The sequence below is a fragment of the Natrix helvetica genome (assembly GCF_964273705.1).
Source record: "Natrix helvetica genome assembly, chromosome: W".
Lineage (NCBI taxonomy): Eukaryota > Metazoa > Chordata > Lepidosauria > Squamata > Natricidae > Natrix > Natrix helvetica.
The window spans coordinates 14580794-14593735 of NC_138555.1; the positions used below are offsets into that span (position 1 = coordinate 14580794).

The window sequence follows — 12942 nt, forward strand, 5'->3', positions numbered from 1 at the left end:
ACGATATTCTAATTTTTTGAGTTTCACCTGTATAAAGATATAAAAAGCTTTATTTTCAGCAATGAAGGGACCAAAAAAAAAGTCTTTATCTATGGATTCTTGATTTGGTCTATTTATTTAAATGAAGATTTAAAGAAGGACAGGAAGAGTCTTGATACTTTTGAATTGGTGTCTGTCAGCCCTCCCGGGTAAACTAGACAGACAACACAATTAGATGACCTAAATCTACCTTATTGAAAGGCTACATTAAGAGAATTTTGCAAGTCTGAACATAGAAAACTTCCTGATGCCACTTTTAACTGCTTGGTTTATTAGAGCGGGTCTTTTCTAAGTTTCTTCTCTGACCATTAAGCCACTGGGGGCTCCTCCCTCTCTTGTCTGATTGTTTCCTAGGCAGCATCTCTTCCCCCCTTTCCCCAAGGTCATTCCCACATTCCATTAGTGTTGCAGAATACCACAGGCAGTCAAGAAACAAACAAATGGATCCTTGGAACAAAGAAACCCAGAGTTCTCACTTGAGGCACAATGACCAGTTCCAAATTATCCAAGATAATCCAAATGACCAAGATGTTCCCCCTCTTAAATATGATTTTTAGATTGCAATGACCTACTATAATCCCTTTTGACAATCAAAGCAATCATAGCTTCTCTTGGGGAAGGCTTTAATGCAAAATCATATCAATACCATGATGGGTGTTTAAAACATTCCAGCAATTCAGAACTGTTTTGAGGTCAAACACTTCTAACATGGTTAAAATAAGGAAATAGGGGACACTGACATCCCCTAAACTCTGCTGAAGATATTACCTAGCCTGGTAACGAAATGTTTGGAAACCAACCCACAAGCTCAGAGAATAAACCTTCACCCTCATGGTTAAAGTAATTTGATTCACAGTCAAAGGAGCTACTTTGCACACAAAAATTAGCCATTCCGAGCATGACCATATGGTAGTGATGGCTAACCTTTTTGTTATTGGGTGCCAAAAATGCGAGTACATGCCAGCACCCATAATGCAAAGAGCGCTCCCACATGTGCATGCACGCACAACCTCCCCTCCCGCTCCCATGCGCGCCGCACTGCTTGCCTCTAAGCTGAGCTTGGTATTTCCTCTGGGGGGCCAGAGGAGGCCGTTTTCTCCTCCCCAGGCTCCAGGAAAGCCTCCAGAGTCTGAAGCTTGGGGAGGACGAAAACGGCCTCCCCCAGAAGCCAGAAACGGATCTTTTCCAAACTTCCGGTAGGCCCCAGGCTCCGGAGGCTTTTCTGAAGTCTGGGGAGGGTGAAAACAGCCTCACCTGGCCCTCAGGAAGGTCGAAAATCAGCTGGCCGGCACTGGAGCTGACAGCTTGCGTGCCAGCAGATATGCCTCCACGTGCCATAGGCTCGCCATCACGGCCATATGGTGTTTCAAATAGATAGTCCTCAACCTATGAACACATCTGAGCCCAAAATTTACGTTGCTAAGAAAGACATTTGTTAAATGAGTTTTGACCCATTTTATGACCTTCCTGTCACAGTTGTTAAGTGAATCACTGCAGTTCTTACATTAATGACATGGGTGTTAAGTGAATCTGGCTTCCCCATTGAGTTTGCTTGTCAGAAGGCCCCAAAAGGTGATCACATGACATTGAGACACTGCAACTATCATAAATATGAGTCAGTTGCCAAGCATCCAAATTTTGATCATATAACCATGGGGATGCTATAATGGTTGTAAGTGTGAAAAACGGTCTTAAGCCACTTTTTCCAGTGCCATCGTAAGTTTGCTCACTGAACAGACTGCTGTAAGTTGAGGACTACCTGTATGAAACATTCCACATTTCATTTGGAATGTTTTGCATTTCTCTTAATATCATCATGTTCAAGTAAAATGAACCCTTCTCCCTATTCCTACTCATGATAATTTATTATTACCATGTTTCAAAATAAGGCTTAGCACAATTTTTGGGGATTAAGCCTAATATAAGCCCTACCCCCAAAATAAGCCCTAGTGAGGGGGTGGGCATGGCCAGCACAGGAGGCAGCCCTTCCCTTCCCCGGTCACCTCATGTCTGCTCGGCCCCTTAACTGCGGCACATGGATCAGCTGATCCAGCGAGGGCTGGAAGTTCTGTCTCTCCAGGTGCCTGGAGATGGAGATGTTTCTAGCAGTGTTGCCAGCCCTAGGCCTGTCGACCTGGGACTGGGGGACTCTTGCCAGAGCTGCCATAAAAAAAGTTCAATCAATTAATTCCAACTTCTTGCTAGAAGCTTTTTTTTACGGTAGTCCCACAAAGTTGTTTCCTTGTGACAGAGCTGGAAATCAACAGTGGTGGGTTACGACCGATACGCCCTGGTACGGTTGTACCAGTGCCTGCCGGGAGCACTGGGTACCATTCCAGTACAGTACTCCAGAGGGCCCGCCGGTCCTTACCTGTATATGAGCTCTTTGGGGCTTCCGCGCACACACATGGAGTGTACTGCGCCTGCATGATGCTCCACCGAGCAGCTGAAGCGTCATGGAGGCGTCGCAGAGCGTCACAGACGGTAAGTACGCATGCGCACGCAGCTCACATTAATGTGGTGGACACCAGGCCCCGTTGCACTGTACCGGTTGCAACGGGATCCAGAACCCACCACTGGAAATCAAGTACCGGTAGGCAAAGAAAGGCTTGGAGGAAACGAGGACACCTGGGTGGTGGTGGGTCGGGCAAGCTTTTCTGCCCAGAAAATCCTAGTTTTTGACAGCCAATGCTGAAAGGCAGAGAAAGAGCTACCAGGAAGAAGCCAGTCGGTCCGGGAGTTGGGAATACCCTTTCTCCCCTGCCCCACCTGCTACCCCCCCCCCTCAATAAAAGGGGTGGGTGGCTAAGTGAGGGGTAGGAAGCCCTGCCATGCCCGGCAAGGGGGGGAGAACAGATGGCAAGAGGAGCCCTGTCTCGCTCCACGTGCCTCAATGAAAGGCAACAGCAGCCTGGCCCTCTCTGGCGCTGGAAGCCAACTGACAGGCACACACTCACTCACTCACTCACTCCTCTCTCTCTCTCTCTCTCCCCCTCGCCAGCCGAGATCAGCAGGCCAGATTCGGTGAGAACGTGAAAAATGGGCTCTCTTGCGCCTCCTCTGCCTCTTTTCCTCCTGGACGGCGGCAGTGCGTCTGGCTCACTGAATCTGGCCTGCTGATCTCGGGCAGCAGCGGCTCTGATCCGATCCTGGCCAGCAATGCTGCAGGCAAGAACCAGCCATGCCGATCCCACTTCATGGCTGCGCAGACAGAGCTTGCACCAGCCACTGCTCAGAGCTCCGGCGCCGGTCCCCCTCCCCCTAGTCCCAGGTCGACAGGGCTAGGGCTGGCAAGAGTGTGCCAGAAACATCTCCAGGCTCCTGGAGAGACAGAACCTCCAGCCGTCACCAGATCAGATGATCCACAGGTTAAAGTGCCAAGGAGCCAGGAGGTGATCACGCTCACCGCCTCCTGCACCCCCAAAAAATAAGACCTCCCCGAAAAAAAGCCCTGTTTTTTTCGGGTGTCAAAAGAAAATAAGACCCAGTCTTATTTTTGGGGAAACACGGTAATTAGGCTGATTTGTAATCTATCATTCCATGTGGCCAGCTTCTATGAAGGCTTGTAGAAAGAACCTTAGGCTGTGAGGACTCCAGGTACAACAATAGTGGTCGTGATGTGGAAGAGAGACAGGAGAACTTCTGTAGGAGTGTAAAAAAAAAAGAAGAGACCACATGATTTGGTGACAAACTGAAGATGGAAAGACAGACATCAAAGAGAACATTGTGTCATTGTCAATGGACACTGAAAACTCATACAAAGAGGCCAGGGGAACAAAGTTAAAATGGGTTAACCTTGGACATATTAGTTCTGAGGCAGTATCAGAAAAACATTTGGAAATGTCTGGTACAGAAAGATAGAACTGAGCATTATCGGCAGAAAAGTGGCACCAAAAACCATAATACAGAATTAAGTCATCTAGGGACAGCATACATATGTACAAATCCCTGAGGTTGTTTTTGAATTAGTGGCTGCAAACAGGGCAAATTACTCCTAGCTTCAAAGCACAGGAATTATGATAAGACGCAGCTGCTGTCCTCCCCATTTCTCAACCTTCATTCTGGAAGGACCAATAGGCTTTTCCTACGGAAATCCAGAGCTTAGCAACTCACCTTGAAGCAGAGCTGCTTCTGACTTCTTCTTGCCCATCTCAATGTCTGTTCCTCGCCATATTCTCTCTTCCGTGCATCCCAATGACTCAGATTGATGGATATTTGGGGCAGAATCATCTATTTCATCCATGCTCTCAACCTCATCATCAGATGATGACGATGACAAGGAAGATGAGGAAGAGCAGCTGCTTTCGGAATCAGAAGTGCTGTCACTGTCCTCTTCAGACTCCTCATAAGGTGAATACTTGGATGAACCATCGCTATCGTGATCTGTGCCAAGGATAAAGAATGAATAAAATAATTCCAAGGTTTTTCCACATGTTGCATGATGACGGGTCCAGAATTTAGCTTTCTCAGGATTCCATTATTATTACTGTCGTTGTTTCAAATGAGAATACATTTCAATGTGAGAAAACTGAAGAAACAGGAAGGCCGCATTTTAGACACTTACCTAATTCTTTGTCCTTCCTTTTGAACTGAAAAATACCTGCAAAGTACCGTATTTTTTGGAGTATAAGATGCACCGGAGTATAAGATGCACCTTAGTTTTGGGGGAGGAAAATAGGGGGGGAAAATTCTGCCTACCAGGTATTCATCTTGAAGGAAATGATATTAAGCTACTCTTTTATAAAATGTTAAAAGGTTACTTTGTATTCTTTTACAATGTTAAATGTATAAGCCATTATATTCTTGCCTAAAATGTGTAATAAGTTACTGTGTTTTTGCTAACCACAACATGTGTTCAGTAAAGAGGACAAGATAACCTTCGTTATTCCAAGCCATTTACAGGCGCCTACGTACAAGTTAGATAGGAAGCCATCTGCTCAGACGAAAGGCACCAGAAAACAAAAACAAATAAGAGATAGGGGCCTCTCAAGCAATTGTCAAGTTGACCCTTTAGAATATGGAATGATGAAAGAAATGACTTAAATGAATGAGCAGGAGGAAGAGTTTCTGAGGACTAAAATGTATAAAATGTGTTGTTTGAATGCTATTCTTTGCTCTCCTTGTACTCGATCCACTTGAGAAGAGACTTGGAGGTCACCTTTGCAAACGCTTTTTATTTTTCTGTAAATAAACCTTTTTGAATTGTGAACCAGACTTGTCTCTGTGTTGTGAGGATTTAATAACTGTGTTTTTATCTCACAATCTGGCTAGCGTCCTTAGTCTGGTCAGCTTCAGCACATAAGTTTGCTGGCTTTGAGTGTGCACGCCTTTTATCCCCTGGACTACGAATTCCAAGTGAGGCCACGCTGATTAACAATCACTTACAATCATTACAAACAATCATTATTAAGGGCAAGTGAGAAGTCTATTTGGACCAAAAAGGAGTACACTTTCCTATCTAAACTCTATCTGAGATCATCAACCAGCATGATTGATGCTATTTCTATTCTGGAAACTTGGGAGCAGTAATACCAGCAAAATATCTGCACCACAGAAAAGCTGAAGGGCATACTTAAATGAGAAAATTCAAAGAAGATAGCCACAATTTGCAAAATAATATGTTGCATTGGAGAGAAATAGATTTTCCATTCCTTGAGAAATTGTTTTTGAAGCACAGACTCCGTTTTGTTTCATCTCTACTCTTCCAAGCCTCACTTAGATGTACCGGTATCCAAAGGGGTGAGTATGCTGCAGTAAAAATATTCAAAGCTTTTTTCAGCCCTAATGAGGCACTAACCTCAGAGGGAGCAGCAATGAGAAAAGCAGGCAAAGCACAGAAGATCGCTTCACTCGTTACCACCTCATTAAGCATTTGGAGGCACCCAAATTTTCAGCCTCTTTTAGGAAAAAGGTGAGTCTTATACTCTGAAAAATATGGTATTTTCTTTTATATACTTATAGGAAAATAGATAAGGCCAAACTGAATACTTTACACGGAGTTTAGTTTGGGGTTCTAATCAGTTTAATCAGTGAGTAGCACATGGATATATTTATATTAGTAACACTGCCAAATGCTGATGTTTGGCTGACCTATGACAGAGAAATACTCAGAAAATGATATGAATGTGGGAGATAATCTTGAAGCGGTGGAGGTGATGAGTGCACATTTGGAAAAAATGAATTCATTAAAAGCTGTATTAAACACATTTCTAAGAATTTGAAATGACTTGTTTAAAGAATTAATTGGCTAACCACTGCAGCTCTCCAGACAGCATACAATAAACAAACAAACAAAACCCCAATCCAAAACAAAACAAGATAAACAGTTTCAATTTACTTAAACCCAACTTTAACCTCCACAGGTATCAACAGTTATTACAATTAGCATGAAGATGTAGATAATGGCATGTCACCATGTATGTCAGCTAATGAGGTCTCATCAATTAATTAACTGAAAAATACCTTCAGACTGTTCCCTCTTTCTGCTACGTCCTCTGGCACCTTGTTCATCTTCATGCTGCTCTTCCTCTTCCTCCTAGGAAGACAGTGACATAAAGCTCCTCAAGGACAAGCCCATTACCCACTCATCCCCCAAAATGCATCCATAGCAAAGTCTGGGTAGAATTCCCAATCACAGAGCAGTAGATTTATCCCAACGACATTTAAGGCTTGCAAAATTATTCTGAATTCTGCAGGGAAACCATCTCCTTTGGGAGGAGTTAAGGTTCTCCTGGGAATCAGCATGCCATCTGACCAAGCATACAAGGCAGTGGTGGGTTGCAGGCAGTACGTCCCGGTATGGACGTACCAGAGCCTGCCCGGAGCACCGGGTACTGTTCCGGTGCTTCAGAGGGCCCGCCCGCCCACACGAGCTCCTTACCTGTCCTTTAAAGCTTTCAGCACTTCTGCGCACGGCACATACAGCGCTTGCGCGACGCTCCGCCGAGCAGCTGGAGCGTCGCAGAGGCTTGCGGAGGTGTCGCTGGAAGGTACGACACACGCGCCGCGTGCATTCATGTGGAGGATGCTGGGCCCTGTTGCAACCGTACCAGTTGCAACGGGATCCGGAACCCACCACTGATATAAGGGTAACTTGGGATCTAGAGGTCAATAAGCCTTCTGTAACACATACACATTCAAACTGTTTCCAAGTTAATTTGTGGTGGGAACCAACTGTAACATGGAAGACCCACAAATATCCAGAATACATGAGCATAATGCTGGCAGGAACAGCTCAAACAATGTTACTTTCCTCTCACCTTCTCTGAGGAGTCCTCAGATGCCTCCTCTCCTTCGCTGTCCAGACAAAAAGGTTTTCGCCGCTTTCCTGGCCCTTTGATCCTTTCATCGTCCCTCTTGGAGGTCTTGTGTATTTGCAAGGATTTTTTATCTGCAAAGTGGAATAGAGAAAGAACATGAAGAAAGAAGCAAGAGACACCAAGGAACTTCATCTCCCTTTCCTGCTGCAGCCACGTAGGCTCAGCCTCTCCCAAGACAATGAGACCAATGGCCCAGTGAGGAAAAGTAACATTAGCATTCTCAAGGGGATGGTATCCTCTAAACCTCCCTGTGCAGTCCATTTCCATCACAGCTGGCCAAACCTATCTTGGTTTCATTTTTCTTTTTTTATCCATTTCTGCATCGCACCTATTCAGACTATAAACCAGAGAGAAGGGACAGCCTGGTTTTTATTCAGATCATGGGAACTTTCCTGGCTAAAGCAAAGGATACCAATGCTTTGTAAGAAAATAGAACATGTCATCCTCTCACCGATTATAAAAGGTTAGAGTATAAACAACAACCTGCAGGTGAGGCAACGTACCTTCCTCATCCACTTCGGCAGGAGTAGAAGGGTGGGGCTGTTTCACTTCGCTGCACTCAGAGATTTCAGAGGGTTCTTTCCTTTTCACCTGTGGCAAAAAGGAAACAGGGGGTTTCCTGAGTAGAGCACCATGTTTCAGATGACAGTCAAACCAAATCATTTGTCCCTTAAGAAATATGAGTTCCACTCTGTACAGCTTCCTGAACAGGCCTCCAGCCCCAGAGGACACCCTGGCCTTTACCTTGAAGGACGGGAGCCTGAGGACTCCTTGAAAGCCAGTCCCAAAGCCAAAGCCCTCCAGGCCACCGGTTCCACCACTCTTGGCCCAGTCCACTAGAGACAGAAGGGCGGGATCTTTCAGTTTGTTTTTGTCCTTCTCCTCTTCCTTGGCTAGCTGTTTAACAGTGTTCTGGAAAGGCTAAAGACAATAAGATTGCAGCATTGATTAGGAAATGATTAGGGGCAGAGTGGAAGAAAGCACCATTCTGAATGTGGGGAAGAAAGGAAGGTATACAACAGAAGAGTCTTCAAAAGTAGTAAGCTGGCCTACAGAACTACAGTCTGAGAACTATTTTATTAATCTCAAAGTTTATGAACGAACTCACTTCTTATAAAGGTTGCCTACCTTTACTTTAGTGGTGGGTTGCAGGCGGTACACCCCAGTACGGGCGTACCGGAGCCTGCCCGGAGCACCGGGTACCGTTCCGGTACGGTGCTCCGGAGGGCCCACCCGACCGCCCAAGGTCCTTACCTGTCCTTTAAAGCCTTCGGCGCTTCCGTGCATGGTGCTTACAGCGCTTGTGCGCTGCTCCGCCGAGCAGCTGGAGCGTCACAGAGGCTTGCAGAGGCATCGCTGGCATGTACAACGCATGTGCACGCTGCGCGTGTGCTGCGCGCATTCATGTGGGTACCGGTTGGAATGGGATCCAGAACCCACCACTGCTTTATTTCAAACTACCCTACTGCTTACTATCCTCACCGCCTATTGTGACATATGGGCTAATTTCATATAATAAAGCACAACTGCTATATTCATTAGAAAGCTATTTCCAAATAAACCACATTATGGCTCAAGGAGAGAGCCTCCCCCATCTCAAGGTCATCACTGCTCTTTGATCTCCTTCCTGATGTAGTAATCCACAATTAAAAAACCCAAACTCCGGGACCATGCAACCATCATAAATGTCAGTAGCTTGTCAAGCATCCAAATGTAAATCACATGACCATGGGGATGCTGCAACGGTCATTAGTGTGAAAAATGGTCATGTCACTTTTTTCAGTGCTGTTGTAACTTTGAACCATCACTAAATTAACTGTTGTAAGTCGAGAACTACCTGCACACAAACAGATAACCTATCTCCCATTTCCTTCCAATTTGCCTCAGATGGGTGGCAACCCATGCCTTTCATTCCCCTGCCGCAAAATCACCTTGGCCTTTTCCTCTTTGCACTCCCACCACTTGTCAAAGGTGCTGAAAGCCACATTCTCAACCATCTTGCGATTGAGGTCTCGCTGCATGATGCTCTTCATCTCCTGCATGAGGGTTGCAAGGACACTGTCCACTACAGAGGTGTGTGGATCTTCAGGAAGCGGTGGGAGCGGAGCCACCTCTTCCTGATATCCCCATGGAGCTGTCCGGAAATCAAGCAGCCTCTGTGGAGGGGGTAAAGGCGGCTGCTCCGAGGAATGTTGTTGTTGTTGCTGCTGTTCTGAGGTCCCAACTGCTGATGGCTGCTGCATGAAAAGGTGGTCTTGCTGGTAGTGGTGACTGCCCTGCTCCAGTAAGTACCCAGCACCGTACAGAGAATGACCACAGAAAGAAGCCGCGTCCCGGTGATAGGAGAAAGGGTCCTCATACTGGCCTTTGCTTTGACGTAGCTGCTGAAGGCGGCTCAGCATCTGGGTTTGCATCTGGAAGGACATGGGCATCCCACCCCACTGGTTGCCAAGCCGGTTCATGAGCTCCATGGAGTTGACAAAGTCATAGATGTGGGGTGCACCACGGCCTCCACCCACATTTGCTTCTCCTCTGAAATCAGACAGGCAATGACCGTGCCGGGGACCAACTTGGCCAAAATTAGAGAGTGAATGGGTTTTACCCACCAGGTGAGGGAGGGAGACAGACATGAGAGGCTGGATTGGATAAGAGGGTGGTGGTTCTGGATGATGGTGGGAAGCAAAGGAGGACACACCCAATTGCATGTGGCCCAGAACTGATGGCATCACAGAAAAATGTGGGTCAGACATCCCTGCCACAGGAGTTGTAGGCTCAACTTCGGCTTCATCTTCGGAAATTTCCATGTCTTCACCTGAAGACTGCTGACATGCCTGATTAAGAATAGGAAGGAAAGAGAACAGCAAAGAAAGTGGTAGAGTGAATGAATTAGGCAGATAATCTATTTGCCTGAAGGCAGTTCAATCAACTCTCACTTGCAGCTTGCAAAATATGAGTTCCCCATTCCTGCATTCTCCTCACCTGCCAGTCTAATAAAGCTACTGATATTCTCAGCTTAAAAATCAAGAAAAACAGGGCGTCTGCCAAACTTTAAAATGCTTGATTACAGAAAGATTACTAGTCTGATTTCTCATTCTAAACATTGCTTGATTAAGCAACCCATTTTAAAGTTCCCAAGAATTGATTTATTTGCAAGATCAACAAAATTACTACCTGATAGGCGTGCAAATTAAGCTGACACACTATTAAAATAATTCACATTCTATACTTAAAACTGCAAAGTTTTCAGTGCATACAGCCAGGGAAAAAGTACACCTATGCATATTATGATCTAGCAGGCTTATGTTCAAATTGCAGAATAAAACTATTCTCTGGCTGCTCCATTTTATTGTTCTAATATTCTTTGGACACTAAACATACTATTTTTTCAGGCCTATTTAGGGGTTTTACCCTCGATCCTTAAAAGAAACACTGTACTTTAGCAAGCTTCGTTAGACATCAGCCCTGAAACATTCTTCTGCGTGAATGGTCCTGTTCTGCCCTAGAAGGTTGCTTGTTCAGAGACTGCCAACAGAGAACCACTCACATCAATTCTATTAAACAAAACAAAAAGCAGATTCCAAATCCTGAAAACTTACTCTGTCTTGCCCAATAGCTTTCGGGGATTCGTCTCCTGCTGCCACATCCACAGCTGGCACATCTTCAAAGCTGACTGGAACAGGTGGTGGTGGGGTGCAGGGGCCATGTGGCTCTGCTTCCTTGCCCCCCCCTTTCTCTTCCTCTTCCTCTTCGGTGTCTGAATTGAGAAAAGAAAACTTGGACCGCTGCTCCTTCAGCAGCATCTCAATGCGGGAGTCCAAGCTGCTGTGCTGAGCAAAGGGAACACTCTCATTGGTAGTCTCAGGAGCAGGGGAACCAGATCGGGATGGTGAGGTCTGCACAGCAGTAGAATGAGATCGGTCATCAATCCCTGGGGCTATGGTCACTGCTGGACTGATGTTCTCTTTAGTTTCCTGAGCAAGAAATTCTGTGGGAGGCAGGGAGTTGGCTGCAAATGTTTCTGCCGTGGGGAGCAGCCGGTAATCCTGATCCACAGCGTGGGATTCTGCAGGCACAGAGAAGGGCTCTGGGGTGGCTGTGTAAGATGGGTAGAGCACACTGGGTGCTGGGAAATGTTCCACACTCTGTTGGAGAAAACCATGACTGTTCTGGAAATTAATGCTTTCTGATGCCGTTGTCACAGTTGAGGAGCAAACTGCAGCGACAACACAGGTGGAAGGAGTAGTGGTGGTGACTGTGGATGAAAGAGTAGGATCATCCCGTTGAGAACGTTCTCTGTGTTGGGAATGGAAGCCAGAGTCCTCTCTTGGGTGAGAGCGATAAGAGGAGGAAGATCGCCCTGAGGTGGATGAGAGGCGCGGATATCGGCTACTACTGGTTGTGGCCACACTACTGCTGCTGCTGCCACCACCACCAAACTGCTGACTGTAAGGGGAGTAGTGCTGGTCATTGCTGCGGTAGTGAGTGGAGGAAGATGAAGAAGATGATGTGGATGAAGTATAGTGCCGGCGGAAGTACGAGTCTGAAAAGCTGTTCTCATGCCGAGAGGATTTGTATGACATTGACTCTGGCTGGTAGCTTGAGTAGCCTGAGGTCCCTTGCCTTGGAGAGGAAAAGAAAGAAGCAGTTCCATAAACACTTGCCCAACTTTTCTGCCCCCAATGAACTGGCTCATATATTATTTAAGATCATTTCCCCAAATCTTGTCTCAAATGGGGGCGGGAGAAATCCTTACCTGCTAGAATAGGCAGAATCCTGTGAATATGGTGTTCCTCCCCGAGGGGTATATGGAGTTCCCTGGGACTGTGGTGTATACTGGCCATAAGAAGGTGTGTCTTGTCGGCCACTGGTGTATGGAGTGTCCTGAGAACAAGGGGTGCCGTTGCCAGGCGTTGAAGGCATTGCATTACTCGGGTACAACGAATTGGCTGAATGGTGTCTTCGAGACTCTGACTGTAAAAAGAATAATGTTGACAATTGCTTGATATCACTTCTTGCTCAGAGCTAAAATTCATGTGCCATGCAAAGCCAAGTGGCTCAAGCCACACTGCCTAATAGGTAAGCATCTTTCTTAGATGACACGTAACATTTTCTTAGCTCAGCTACTTCACAAGTGCACAAATGGTAAAACTGAAGACTCAGCTGCCTAAAGCAAGGCATCAGCTACTACCTATAGGACACAGGAGAGTTGCAGGTAGGCAATGAATGCAGTTCAGCAGAGGGAAGGGAGCAGTATCCTAGCTGTATCAAGAATGCAGAAGTTAGTAAGAAATTCTCTCTTACTGGGTGATCAAACAATGAAGCAGGTCTGTGATGACCCAGGGCACGGCAGAGATAACACAAAGAGCTGGCAGTTCAAATGGGCCCCTTTATTGCTCCAAATCTCCCCGAACGCTCCCACGTTTCTGGCAAGTTCCAGAGCAGAGGGAGAACCAACCCCCCCACAAACCTCAAGCAGCCTCTGGCTGCAATTAGTCCAGCCCAGCTCTGTCTGCACCAAGGCTGCTCGGCAACAAATCCCAATGTATTTGTCAAAACAAGATCAAAGCAAGGAGTTCAGGGAGAA

At 46.2% G+C, this 12942-nt stretch overlaps 1 protein-coding gene across 2 annotated transcripts in view; it reads right to left on the reverse strand.

Moving 5' to 3' along the window:
• Positions 1-12942, reverse strand: part of LOC309400390 (histone-lysine N-methyltransferase SETD1A-like) — a 45270-nt gene that overhangs the window by 16362 nt on the left and 15966 nt on the right. For both annotated transcript variants that reach the window (XM_081968850.1, XM_081968851.1), the window contains exons 7-14: positions 12112-12329; positions 10955-11978; positions 9290-10189; positions 8103-8279; positions 7862-7949; positions 7299-7429; positions 6502-6574; positions 4153-4422 (exon numbers count right to left, since the gene is read on the reverse strand). In XM_081968850.1, coding sequence (XP_081824976.1) covers positions 4153-4422; positions 6502-6574; positions 7299-7429; positions 7862-7949; positions 8103-8279; positions 9290-10189; positions 10955-11978; positions 12112-12329 — 2881 coding nt within the window. The remainder of the gene's footprint in view (positions 1-4152; positions 4423-6501; positions 6575-7298; positions 7430-7861; positions 7950-8102; positions 8280-9289; positions 10190-10954; positions 11979-12111; positions 12330-12942) is intronic.